The 14,007-nt window shown below is 36.3% G+C and overlaps 1 protein-coding gene across 1 annotated transcript; it reads left to right on the top strand.

Moving 5' to 3' along the window:
• The first annotated feature begins 1,946 nt into the window (after positions 1-1,946).
• Positions 1,947-4,577, top strand: LOC113507372 (SCAN domain-containing protein 3-like). The gene is made up of 2 exons (XM_026890233.1): positions 1,947-2,264; positions 2,520-4,577. The coding sequence occupies exons 1-2, from the start codon at positions 2,183-2,185 to the stop codon at positions 4,001-4,003; spliced, it is 1,566 nt and encodes a 521-aa protein (XP_026746034.1). The 5' UTR covers positions 1,947-2,182; the 3' UTR covers positions 4,004-4,577.
• Positions 4,578-14,007: the final 9,430 nt, after the last annotated feature.

Genomic DNA, 14,007 nt, shown 5'->3' with positions numbered 1-14,007 from the left:
AACCGCATGGAAGAGGGTAGCACTTTTGTATTTGATTCGACGTAGACGACAAGGAAACACCGGCCCCATTGTACATCCACCCCGTGTTCTATTTTACCATTTTTTTATAAGTATCATTTGCTATAAGTATTTTACATAATACCTATCAGTGTTTCTTTGTTTATTTTATTTAGCGTAATGTGCAAACGCATTACGCTAAATAAAATATTAAATTTTTCATAATCTATAATTTTTACCAAAACATATTACAATAACGGCTCAAGATTGTTTCGTCGGTCTTGACTCTCATGTTACACTGTTTATATTGCATTCGTGTGACTCGCTACGCACACAAAGACAATGACGCACTCTTTTGCCTAAACTTGAGCGCAATCATTTTGTGAAATGGCTCTTAAACAACCGACCTCGTTCCGAGCCTTTGAGCGAGTTAAAAAACAACCAAACAACTACACTTAGGTTGTGAACGTGGCCCAGCGCGTTAGAGTGCGGGTGGAGGGGGCGCGGTACGCGGGGCCGGCCGCCTCCGCGCGTCTCTGCGAAGACGATACAACGTCATTTGTTTTACCCATAGAAATCTAAATAACAAGGTAATAGAAGTGCCAACGCCGCGTGACCTTGTCGCCACACTGGTGTCTCGGACGACACCAGCGCGTAAACTTACTCTCAGTCGCTCGCGGAACGTCGTCACAGCAAGAACCACTAAAAATGGTGTTTTGCGGCGTTTCTCAGGCTGGAAATTCAACTGCATCGTGTAATAACATGAATAAATATTATAACATTTATCGGTAAGTAAATTATTGCAGTAATATTGATGTTATTGCAAAATTAAATTTCAAAACATAACTTTCATTATAAACCATATGTCTATCGCACCGTCCTGCAACAATTGCATTCTTTACTAATCATTGCCACTGCAGTAAGAGACTTACAGAAATGCACCGTTGTAAAAAGAGAAATGTATAAAGAAAAATAATATTTATTAATGCGATCGTATTTGTAGTGGTACGGCCGCACAAAACTGTCAGAAATAGTGATGTGGTTAAGTGCGGACAAATTATCCAAAATGAACATTGTATACGAAAATTAACAATTTTAATAGTCGTTTGTTTTTCTGAACATGTTATTGAATATATTTTTATTTCAGAATCCCGCAGAATGCAAATAAATACAAAAGACAAGTGGATGACTACCACGGGTAAACGAAATTGGTACCCTACAACTTAGGCCGAATATACACTATGAAATTAGTTGCATGCTTGATAACTTGCCGCCCGCCGCCGCGCCGCCGCCCGCGCCCCTCTCCATTTTTACGGCTCGGACCGCGCTCGCAACTGAATGTTTCAAAAAGTACGCCTTGCGTTATAGCATAGCATTGAATAAAAATTGCAATTTAAATTTATCCAAATCTCATAAATACCTATTTTTTTATTTTGAACGTTTTCTAGTCATTCGATACATGAACTGGGCTGCTTTTGTAAGACGACTAAAAAGTCGCCGTATATACCAAACCTACCTACCAAGTATTTCCTAATAATATTTTTTTTTGTCAACCGACAATTAGCGAATTTTTTTTTTGTACGGAGGTACATATTATAATGTAATCCATAGAAGAATACAACAAAAAACATTGTCACTCATAATTTCGTCTTTCATTATATTTCGGATCCGTAGTCAATCCCTAGTGTAGTTTACGTAATCACTACAACTAATGCAAAAAAATGCAATGACTGTGTGAGTTAGTGAATCCATACAACGACAAAGTCAACCTTATTACAATAGACGTACGGCCTAGTGTTGTTTGCTTGGTCTTCTCGATGTTAATGTTTGCGTGATTGCGTAGTTATTTGCTGTGAATGTGTTGAAGCCCCGCCCACCGGAGACATGCGTTTCGATAGATCGCCGCGGTGTATGCCATTTCTATTACCTTGTTATTTAGATTTCTATGGTTTTACCTATTTCAGTGTCAGTAATAACACGTAATATTACTTAACTGTGTGAGGAAGTTAATCATTCATTTATTAGTTACCTATTACTGATCGTTGTTCTTAAATTGATATCTTGAAATAGTTCGTAAATACAGGTGAGTGAATATTTTATTTCGATTAACCTTTCTCAGGGTATTAAAAATGATGATTTTCGGATCGTTATCAAGTGAACGACGTTATCAATACGTATATGTATTATGTATATTTATTTATTTCATTTTGCTGAATCGTACGTATGGCAAAGTAGTATATTTTTATTTATTCATTTTTGCAAAGAAGCGTAAACTAAATTAAATTTTTGAATTTTTGGTGATTCATCGCGGGCTCGCGGTATTCGAATCCTTTTGCTGGTCACTAAATTTCTTTGTAATGTAAACTAAAACTACCTTTGCTATTATTTCAAAAATATTTTTATGTAAGCTAGCTTAGCACGATCATATTATAGAACTTGATCTTACGCTTTTGTTTTTTCGGTTTGTATTCGGTTTCATTTTTTTGTATCTTATTTTCAGAACATGGCGCCTAAGAGAAAATATGACAATAATTATATAAAATTTGGATTTACCTCGATAGAAAGTAACGGGGAAATAAAACCACAGTGCGTTATATGCGCAACCGTTCTCGCAAATGAAGCGTTAAAACCAGCAAAATTGAAACGCCACTTAGAAACGGTACATCCAGATTTATCTAACCGCCCGCTTGAATTCTTTCAAGGAAAATTAGAGGTCCTAAAAAAAATGAAACTCGGGCCTAGCGGCTCGAGATTTGCAACATCGGAAAAGTTATTAGTAGCGTCGTTTGAGATTTCTAAATTAATAGCACAATCTAAAAAGCCACACACAGTTGGAGAAACACTCGTAAAACCTTGTTTGATCAAAGCCGTCGAAGAAGTTTTGGGATTAGAGGCCAAGAAAAAAATACAAGACATACCTCTGTCCAATAACACGGTCAAAGCTCGAATTGAGCTTATGTCAAGTGATATAGAGGAGCAACTTGTGTCAAGAATAAAAAAATCGCCATTTTTCGCTTTGCAGTGTGATGAGTCGACCGACATTTCAAATTGTTGTCAACTACTTGTATTTGTTCGCTTTTTAGACGACGACAACATAATTAAAGAAGAGTTATTGATTTCCCGGGAACTGGACACAACATCAAAAGGTATCGACGTCATGAACTCAATATCCGAATTTTTCGAGAAACATAATCTTATGTGGGATAAACTCGCTGCCCTCTGTACCGATGGTGCTCCAGCAATGTTGGGATCACGTTCCGGGCTGGCGACATTAGTAAAACAGAAAAATCCTAATGTAATTACAACGCACTGTATCATACATCGCCAGGCGTTGGCTTCAAAAACTCTTCCTGGATGCCTCAATGATACACTAAAAATGGCCATAAAAATTGTAAATCTTATTAAAAGCAGCGCCTTAAATACACGACTTTTCAAAAAGTTATGCACTGAAATGGACTCTGATCACGAGACACTTCTCTTTCATACCGAAGTTCGATGGCTATCGAAAGGTAATATGCTGGGAAGATTATATGAACTGAGAGCAGAGGTTGAGATTTTTCTGGGTGACAAAAAAAATAATGATTTGTTGAAACAATTTACTAATCTGGCGTGTCAGATGGACTTGGCGTATCTTGTGGATATTTTCACACATTTAAATAAATTAAATATACAACTGCAAGGTTCCGGAAACAAAAAATTAGAGAATGTCGCAAATATATTCATTTTTGAAGATAAACTTCGTGCTTTTATCTGCAAACTTCAATTGTGGTTACGTAAAATTGAAGAAAATAATTATTCTGCGTTTGCGACATTACAATCACTTGTGGAAGACAAAAAGTATGACGCTTTTACAGCAAATATTCAAGAAAACATTAAGACTCATTTACATATGTTGATTGATGAATTCAATCGTTACTTCCCAGAATATAACGAAGAAGCTAATCTTGATCAAAAAATGATTCGTAACCCTTTTAGCACGGACGCTAGTGAAGTTATAGAAATATAGAAGAAATCCAAGAAGAGCTCATTGAATTACAAAATGACAGAAACTGCAAGGATGCTTTTGAATCGAATTCACTTGAGTCATTTTGGTGTAAAAAAGCACTTTCTTATACTAAACTTCGAGAAATCGCCTTACGCTATTTTATCGTTTTCTCAACCACTTATTTATGTGAACAAGGATTTTCTGCTTTGCTGGTATTAAAAAACAAGGCGAGAAATCGTTTGAAAGTAAGTGATGATTTACGTGTGGCTCTGAGTAACAATATCAGTCCTATGATAGCCGAACTCGTGAAGAAGATGCAAGCTCAGAAATCGCATTAATTTAATTACGAAAGTTTATCCTAAAATGTTATTATTTCTTTTTATGTAATTCATATTAGAGTTTGAATTAAAGTTTCAGTTTGATTATTACAGTTTATTTTACTACACTAAAATTTAGTTAATTAATAACTAAATAGTGGTCCCTGCCGAAAAAACTATATCAAAGTGGTCCCTGACCAAGAAAACGTTGGGAACCCCTGATCTACATCAACCGAATTATTTAAGACAAATAAATCACTACTCGAAACTAAATGACATTTGAACTATATTTTTGCGAAGAGTCAACGATAAAGATGGCGACAGCGGTTTGTTTGTCAGTACTATTGGAAGTTAACGAAATTAATCCATAATCAGAATTTTGCGAATACATTTTGTCGATTCATTAAGAAAAAAATTTGTTTCGTTATTCATATAAGATTTTGATCAAATTATTAACATAGATAATAATATACTCCACAAATGATTTTAGTTTTAATTTCGAAATGTAATGACACTAACAACAGCATTCTGACAGTTGCTATGATTACAATTTTTGTTTATTATTCGCTAAAACTGCCCGCTCGCTACATATCGAACCACTAGCTGTTTCCCGCGACTTCGTTCCCGTGGGTAGAAGAAGATATAAGTTATGATTTATACCCGTCCTGTTTTTTTCACATTTTCCATTGTATCTTCGCTCCTATTAGTCGCAGCGTGATGGTTTATAGCCTAAAGCCTTTCTCGATGAATGGTCTATTCAACACAAAAAGATTTTTTCAATTTGGACCAGTAGTTCTTGAGATTAGCGCGTTCAAACAAACAAACAAACTCTTCAGCTTTATATATTAAAGTATAGAAGTATAGATTAAAGAAGTCGCTACCGTCAGAAATTAATATTTATAGATTCAGTCATTTTTGAGCACGCAGTGAATTGGTTACCACGCGATCTTTACGCTCTGCGTAATGTGGTAGGAGGGCGACACTCGGCGACACGATCGAAACGCGAGCGCATTTTATAAAAAAAGTTGTGATGTAACAAATAACAATCACAAAAAGAAATGTATCAAACAATTTACACTACTCTGACCTCAATCTGTGTCTTGTGTATTATTAAATCAAACTTACTCTTGCCTAAATCCCGCTCACTTCTAACCAGATAAGGTTCGAAATGTCCGCCATCTACGTGCACACAAATTTGGGCGCGGCGCAAAATCTACTGCTGAACCCGGGGCAAAAAGGACCGCGTCCGGTAAATGTTCAACGCGAGACTCGCATTACCACGTGCTTCGCCATAACACATTAGCACGTTGCCATTCTCCCGGGCGGTAAAATGTCCTATCGGGCTACTAGGCATCGTAATTAAAAAATTACACACACAACACACTCACTTATTCTACTTAACACAATAAAATTGTCTGCCTACACGATAATTAGTCCGCGAATTACACGTTTGCAGCACATGCACATTCGATTAGCGTAGGAAACGAACTGAATAAAAATAGGTACTATTTTGAAAAAAGCCGAACTTTCGGTTTTACCTTTGACTAGTGTTGGACCTAGGTACCTATGATCCTTTATCGATAAATTACATGAGGTCGATGTGAATATCGTAAAATTATTCTTAATAATAAAGTACTTAGCTTAAACTTTTCAAATTGATTAATCATAGAAGGTACTTTTGTGTATGAAAATAATTGTTTTATATGACTTGAATAATGATTTAGTAGTTCGTAGGAAAAAAAAATATAAAGATTTTTATACATCGGTTTCATGAGTAGATAATGGATATTAGTAATAAAACAGAGTTTAATTTTAGAAAAAATAAATTATTGTTTATAACAACATGTTTTAGAACTACAGAATTCTAAACAAAAACAAACTGTTAACAATAAAAGTTTTTAATGAAATTCGTGATAAGTTCATAAACGCTGAGAAGGTACATAAAATGAAAAAAATGCGAAAAAAAATGCAATTTTCATGAAAAGACCGGTGAAAAATTCTAACGCTGCGAAAGAATTTAGCAAGACTGTTAGATGAGACACCACCTCTTAGCCCAGGACCTGGACAAAATAATGTTGAATTAAGAAATCTGGCAGTTAATCGGAGAAGGCAGCAACTCAGAAGGCGTAGAGGAATACTTTATGCAAGAATATCCAGATTACAGGAAAGACTGAAACAAGAAATAAGAAGAAAATAAACATTCCGTAAGAGATGTCAAAGACAAAAAAAAAAATATCAGACTTCACCGGAAGCTAACGTAACTTCACTTTTAAGGATCATTCGAGTTCCTGAAATTGTGAAGAAGAAGCTTCTTCTATCAGAAGTGATAACTAAACAGTTACAGGATAGGTACAGTAATTTAAAGACACATAAAGAGAAGAAAAAGTACTATGAAATAGTAAAACCAGATCTTTTGAAGAAGCACAAACTACTCAGCTTTTCAAAGCAGTTTTTCAAACATGATTCTTACAAAAAGAGTGTTCAGGAGCTCAGGGAGATGTAGAAATAACGTGGACTGAATGTTAGGTTAAAATTAAGGTATATTACAAGGTAACAAACGAAAGTGGCGGTACAGAGATGTTAATTATGGGACACAAGCGTCAGTCAAGCCCTCTGCTGGCGGAGTGGCCCCCACCCAAGCTGCTCGCCGCTCGCTGCCGCCGCCCGCGCGCAGGTCTTCTACCCTGCGCCCGCGCCTCAGCCGCCGATCAAACCAGTTCACATGATCACGCGATCGTCGCGTGAACATCCTCCCGCCTGTTGACATCCTCGAAAGGAAGAGGGCAAAGATTATTGAACTCTCTCGTGATGACTCCTCTCTTCGTCTTCACGTCTGCCACGCGTGTGATTCCGTTGACTCCCGCATAGGTTCGCACTACACGACCAAACGCCCAAATAAGTGGTGGAAGCGCTTTATCTCGGATGAGCACAAGAGTTTCTTCTGTGAGCTTCCTATCTGAAGCAACTGACCATTTGGTTCTCTGTTGAAGTGAGAAAACATATTCATTAGCGAATCGCTGCCAAAAGTGTTGACGGATGTATCCGATCCTTTTGAAGCGGTCTAAGCAGTTGATGGGCTTGTCAGGAACCTGTGAAGACGGCAAAGACGTGAGTGTTCGTCCAATTAAAAAATGGGAAGGAGTGAGGACGGACAAATCAGATGGATCACAGGACAAGGGAGTTCGAGGACGAGAATATAAAATGGCCTCTATTTGACATAGACAGGTTGCTAGTTCCTCATAAGTGAAGTTGGTGAGACTTAGCAACTTCCTAAGATAGGTCTTAGTAGACCTTACTGCAGCTTCGGCCATGCCATTGAAGTGCGGAGAGTAAGGAGGAGAAAAAATAAATTTAATGCCCTGCTGTGGCATTTCGGATGCAACATTCGAGTCAGTAATTATTTCATTTAATTCATTATTAGCACCCACAAAATTAGTACCACTATCTGATAATATACTCTGAGGTTTACCCCGACGAGACGTGAAACAATTCAGAGCCGCGATAAAGCCTTCCTTTGTTAGGTCGGTGACGAGCTCCAAATGGACCGCCTTTGTTGCATGACAAACAAAGATGCATCAATAAGACTTTGTAAGCTTACAACCGCGTCCCTTTCGGTCAGTTATCAGGACTGGGCCAGCATAGTCAACACTCGAGTTAAAAAATGGATATTCAATGTTGATTCTTGAACAAGGAAGTTGTCCCATAATTGGTTGTAAGTTTTGACATTTGAATCTAAAACAGCCTTAGCAAGGTTCCTGCCGCCTAAAGGCCAATAGTTCAGTCGCATATTTGCTAACAACAATTGTGGACCGGCGTGGAGCAATTTTTTATGTTGCATATGAAACAGAATTTTTGTTTACTACAAAGTAAGATTGGATGTTTAGTGTTATACGCGTAAGGGGAGTTGTCAAGTCTGCCTCCAACGCGTATAATTCCCTTTGAATCTACGAATGGTGTCAATGAAATTAACCGATTTTTACGAGGCAGAGATTTTCCCAACTTTAAAATATTATACTCTTTTGGGAACATCTCTGCTTGTGCACTAAGTAGTAAACATGATAAAGCGTTCATCACAAGAAAGCGCACCATGCAATTTGGAATTAGGATTTTTTAATATAAAATAATTAATGATTCTTTGAAGACGATTGAAATTAGAATGCCTGTGAATTAATGACTGAATGATCGAACAATTATTAGATGATTGATTAGAATTGATATTAGTATTATTTTGATTAAGGAAATTGCACACTACTTCAGGTAAATCTTGTTTCACGCTATAACAGGGCATAATAGCTAGGTCAGCTACTTTCGCAGCTTTGCAAGAAATTAGGGCCCGACCACCATAACGAGCATTCACCGATGGAATCGGCCCTCGATCCGCGGGAGACAAGGTCCGCTGGATTGACCTTCGAAGGTACATACCTCCACCGATCTCCAGCAGTACTTTCCTGAATTTCAGCGACTCGATTACGTACAAAGGGTTTTAGTTGGTTAGGCAATATGTTAAGCCATCCCAATACGATCATCGAGTCGCTCCAAAATAGTCGCTTAACTATAGGCATAGTAAGAGATTCTATTACGGTGGTACACAGTCTTGCACCCAATAGCGCAGCACAAAGTTCAAGGCGCGGAATGGTTACAGTCTTTATTGGTGCTACACGATTTTTGGACACTAAGAGTTGGACATTTGCTGATCCGTCACTACGTACTGACCGAACATATATGCATGCACCGTAAGCCTTTTCCGAGGCGTCACAAAATATATGCAATTCATGTTTTATTGCTAAATTACAGCTTACCCAGCGTGGAATAGTTAATTTGTTTAGACTGGGAAATGTATGAACAAAAGTAGACCACATTTCGCCTAACTCAGGTGAAACTTCGTCGTCCCAGTTGGACTGCTGCAACCCAAAGTCGCTGCATTATTAACTTTGCTTCAACAATACAAGGGCCAACCAGTCCTAAAGGATCGAACACCTGGCTGATCACCGAAAGAATGTGTCGCTTTGATTAAAAAGGATAAAGTGTCAGTATTACAAAACGGGTAGTATTTAATCTTACAACTGTAAATCCACATTTTTCTATCAAAATATTCGCAATTGCTAACAAAAATACTGAATTGCACACTAAATTTGCCCATCAAATAAATCAAATATACTACACTGTTTGATGTTTAAAGCTATTTTACTGAACTACTATCTGTTAACTTATAGTAAATCTAATTATCATTTTAGTGCAACGAAACATTTAATCTGTTTTTTTGGAATACGTCACCTATTAAATTTGAAAGAACATGAGTTATTCTAAATAAAACAACAGTTAATCAGTCATGTTTATTAAATTATTGTTCTCAAAAAATCAAATAAGTGTTATCATCATAATCACTAATTAAGGCACAACGGTAAGACTACTCAGACTTTTTCAACAAATTATTTAAAATTATTAAAAAATATATATTTTTATTGTACGATTAGGGCAGGTCTTGCTTTTGATGGACGTCCGCGTTTTCGTTTTATCCCAATAGGTATGTCTTTAGCTTCTGCAGGTGGTGTGACATATTTTAACCTGATAGCCAGTCCGATAACATGTTTGCAAATGTAGTCTTTAAAAAACTGCGGACAATTACATTCACCAGTTTTCCATTGCTCTTTGTTTATGGGCAATACAACCGTCCAATATGCGAAAGCAACTTGTTTGAATTCGTCGAAAGAACTCCAGTCTTGTCCAAATTGGACGGTTGATTCTCCTGAACTTGCAATCAAGTAGGTCTTATTCGTTGAATCTGCCTTTAAGACCACTACTTTTCGGTCTGACTTTGCCCATTGGTAACCTGCGGTCCAATCTTTGAGCCCGATCGAAGGAGAATTTGAAAATAATTCCATCTGGTAGGTTCCTGACCATTCTTTTACCATATCTGAGACAACAAGTAAAAATCTGGATAATGGAAAACGTTCTCGCAGAGTGTGGCAATCTTTGATAGACCTATTAAACGATTCAAGCGCATTATTTGTAATAGGAGATCCTTTTGAAGAGCCAAGATACCAATTCCGATTTTGATATACCCACTCTTTCTTGAAGTAAGTAATGAACTCTCTTTGGTCGACATACTTTGTCATAAAAGCTGCTAATGCAGACTGGAACATATCTGGAGATGTAGCAGAGTGTAACATATCAATATCCTGTAATAAAGTCTTCTGCTTTTTTTTGTCTACCAGTCTTTCTACATTGTTCATAATATATTTTTTAGCATGGAACCAACACTTTTTTATAGTAGGTTCTTCGCCAAATACTTCTTTAAATGCATTTATTATGCTCATAGCCGAGTCGCATATTAACACTTTGGGTTTAACGAGTGCGCATAAAGGGAGAAAGCGCTGTTGCGAAGAGCTCTAAACAACATTTCAAAATCTTGTTTACGCTCATTAGTAGTAACGGCAATACAAATAGGATGAAACTTTTTAGTTTTATCAGTAGTACCGACTAATAGTACAGGAAAACTTTGCCAGATGAGTTTATATGTAGCGTCTGCATGAATATTTGTGGCTAATGTGGTTAACTTTAGTAGAGACTTCGTAGAGATTGCAAATCGAAAAGTCGGAGTTTCGCTCTCGTAAACATGGTAGGCAATAACATAGGGTTCGTGTTCATTAACAGGTATTTTAGAATTTTCTATTAACCAAGCCTGTAGTTCCCCGAGACTGATTGAAGGTGATCCGTAAACTACTCGACGGCGGTCAGACAAATAATTATTTAATTGTTTCGTTGAGGGCAGTGTCAGCCCTTCAATTTTCTTCAAATTGTTTAATATAGCCTTAGGCTTTAAATGTAGAGCGAAAAGTTTATTAATCTCTTCTTTTGTCTCTTGACATATTCCATGCCTTGTCTCTGCTTTAGCAATAGATTCATGGTCATGGTCAGAGTCGGTACGATAAAGTAATACCTCACTAGAGTTTGCTTCAAAAAGCAAATAAATACTTGCTGCACACTGAGGTCCTCGAAATTTGACTTTCCTACAACGATAAAACTTTTTGTTACCTTCTTCGGTGTCGTGCGAAACTTTGACAGACCACGTATTTTCAGCTTGCACAAAACTCTCGGCTTCATCAGCGTTTGTGAATTTCTTAACGAATATATACTCTTTGCCCTTTGACCTCTTCTTCTTCTCCAAAGGCTGTTCTTCTTCTTCGCTTTCATCCGAGCAATAAACGGGAACATTTTCATTATTTTGTGTACCACTACCGCTGGCTTTTAATAATGATCGATTTAACTCCATGTTACTTGTCTATTAACGTAAAAAGTATTACTTTTATAGGTAATATACTAAAACAATGCACAAAGATATGGGTGAATTTCAACAGGTCCAATAAAATCTTCATTTCCGTCGATTTTTTATTCTTTAACTTTAGAAGAAGAAAAAATAGTGTTTAGTCAAGTTTTTGATAAGATATGCAGTTTTGCTTAATATCTAGCCGATAGCTTAAAAAACTAACGAGATATACAAGATTGAAAATTCGGTGCCACGGCGATGAAACATGCATGCACGGCAATGAAAACTGTGTCCATGGCAATGAAAGAATTGCCACGGGAATGATAAAATCCATCCACGGTAATGAAAAAAATCGTTACTATCCTTACTAATATGATAAATGTGAAAGTGTGGATGTTTGTTACTCGATCACGCAAAAACGGGTGAACAGATTTGGATACAATTTGGCATGCATATAGCCGTTGACATGAAAAAGAAAGGCTACCTTTTATCCCGATTTTTGAAACAGTTCCCGAGGGAATATTGAAAAGGTGTGTAAAAGCAATAAGACCACTTAGGGGATGTATTTCTATGGAAACGGGGACCACCGGACTCTGTAAACTGAAACCAATGCAGACGGAGTTGCGGGCAACAGCTAGTTAACTACATACAGATACATCTCTGTTTCGAAGAGGGAGAAGCATACAGAACAAACAAACTCTTTTGACCCTTTTGGCAATCTTTTCGCAGCGGAGTAAAATTAAAGAAAAAGTTAATAGAATCAAAGCAACATAATCATTTATTGGTCTTCAATCTAAGTCTTCATCACAAAAATTAACAAATACTTTTACTTTTACAAAGTGGGTATGCAACAGCTATTGCCAACTATATAAACTACACAATGAGATTACTATTTGAGAGTAAACAATAAGAAACATTTATAAAAATCTAGATAAAACGAAGGCCTACCTAATCACAGCATTATTATCAACATATTTTTTTACATTTTCCTTATCAAGTCTTGTAAAACAAACTTACGGTAATGGATTTAACAAGTTTACACCTTTAGTCTATGGTTAATTTTGAGAAGCAAGCAAGATAGATAAACCATACAAAAGGGTGTAAACTTGGTAATCCCAGCATAAAAAAAATGCTTTCTAACTTATATCTAACAAATAACAGTAACAATATAGCTCTGTTAACAGTCGTTTTAAACTTCACCCGTCTCATTATTAAAGTATCGTTAATTCTATTTCAAAGATATGTTATTCATCACAAACACAAACATCACAAATCAAAATGGTATACCTATTCATAAAATTGTACGTCGTAAACTGTAGCAAGTACCTAATATGCATTTAAAAAATATCTTACTCTTAAAAAAATATCAGCCTTTCATGATTATAATGAATAATCTAAAATCTTAACCTAAGAACACAAGTCAATATGAGTGTATGGCACTAGGAAATTCAGCCTTTCGAGTTTATCTTACAGCTATTTTACCCTAATCACCTACCTAAATCACAATTAGGAACTTCTTTGGCGGTCTTAATTATTCAATATGTAATCAAAGTAAAATTAAATTTAAGTATCATAATATAATATAATATAATATAATATATATATATATTTAGTATATATATATACTATATATATATTTAATATAATCAATTGTAATTTAATAAAAATCAAGTAAACTTTAGCTTTATTTAAAAAATCTCTTCGTCGTCGGTATCAATTTGGGTAAAAAAAGTACTTCTATTTTTAGGTTTAATGTTGAATATACCATCATCAGAATCACTACTTAAGTCTATATTTGCTTTTTTTGATGTTTTAGTAAGGTTTTCCTCCAAAGTACAAGATTTTTCCAACTCTTTTAAAATTTCAGACTCAACATTACATAAGAATGAGGACGATGGTAGTACACTAACACCACTACAGTTTAAATCAACAACATCATAATTTTCTAAAAAATTATTATCAAACTGAGGAGGAGCTTTTGTTGTAGTAGTTGAGGATTTTTGAGCCAATACAAGTTTATCAGTTAATTTGACTGGACGCATATTACGGAGAGATTTTTGTGTATATCTAGTGCGATTTAATGAGCGTGCAATAGGATTTGAGGTCTGGAGTTTAGACGAAAAGTCATAAAATCCTAAGTGATTTCCATGAGGGCATTCTTTGACAATTCCAAGACAATCTTTATTTGTGCAAGATAAACGACGCAATGCTAAACGGTTGCCTGATTCTGCAGCCCAAACAACTTGGTGGACTTTTAAAGTACCTGGAAAAGGTTTCAAATTGTCTGGTAGTAACCAGTCCTTTTCAGTCACCTCATAATCTTCCACGAGCTTTATTTTAACGCCCGTAACTGAGGACTGCAAAGCATTTACGAATGAGTTAAGATCAGGAATGTCTCCCTGTGATGCAACGTATCGATCTGCAGTTCTCTTTAAGAGTCC

This window comes from Trichoplusia ni, unplaced genomic scaffold, assembly GCF_003590095.1.
Source record: "Trichoplusia ni isolate ovarian cell line Hi5 unplaced genomic scaffold, tn1 tig00001859, whole genome shotgun sequence".
NCBI lineage: Eukaryota > Metazoa > Arthropoda > Insecta > Lepidoptera > Noctuidae > Trichoplusia > Trichoplusia ni.
Note: the sequence above shows the minus strand (reverse complement) of the source record. Positions and strands in the feature narration are given on the sequence as shown.

Excerpts from the sequence above, each read along its gene's own strand:
- LOC113507372 (XM_026890233.1), top strand. The coding sequence starts at position 2,183 with ATGTATATTTATTTATTTCATTTTGCTGAATCGTACGTATGGCAAAGT. Across the intron at positions 2,265-2,519 it reads TATTCATTTTTGCAAAGAAG|ATGACAATAATTATATAAAA; the intron begins CGTAAACTAAAT and ends CTAAGAGAAAAT.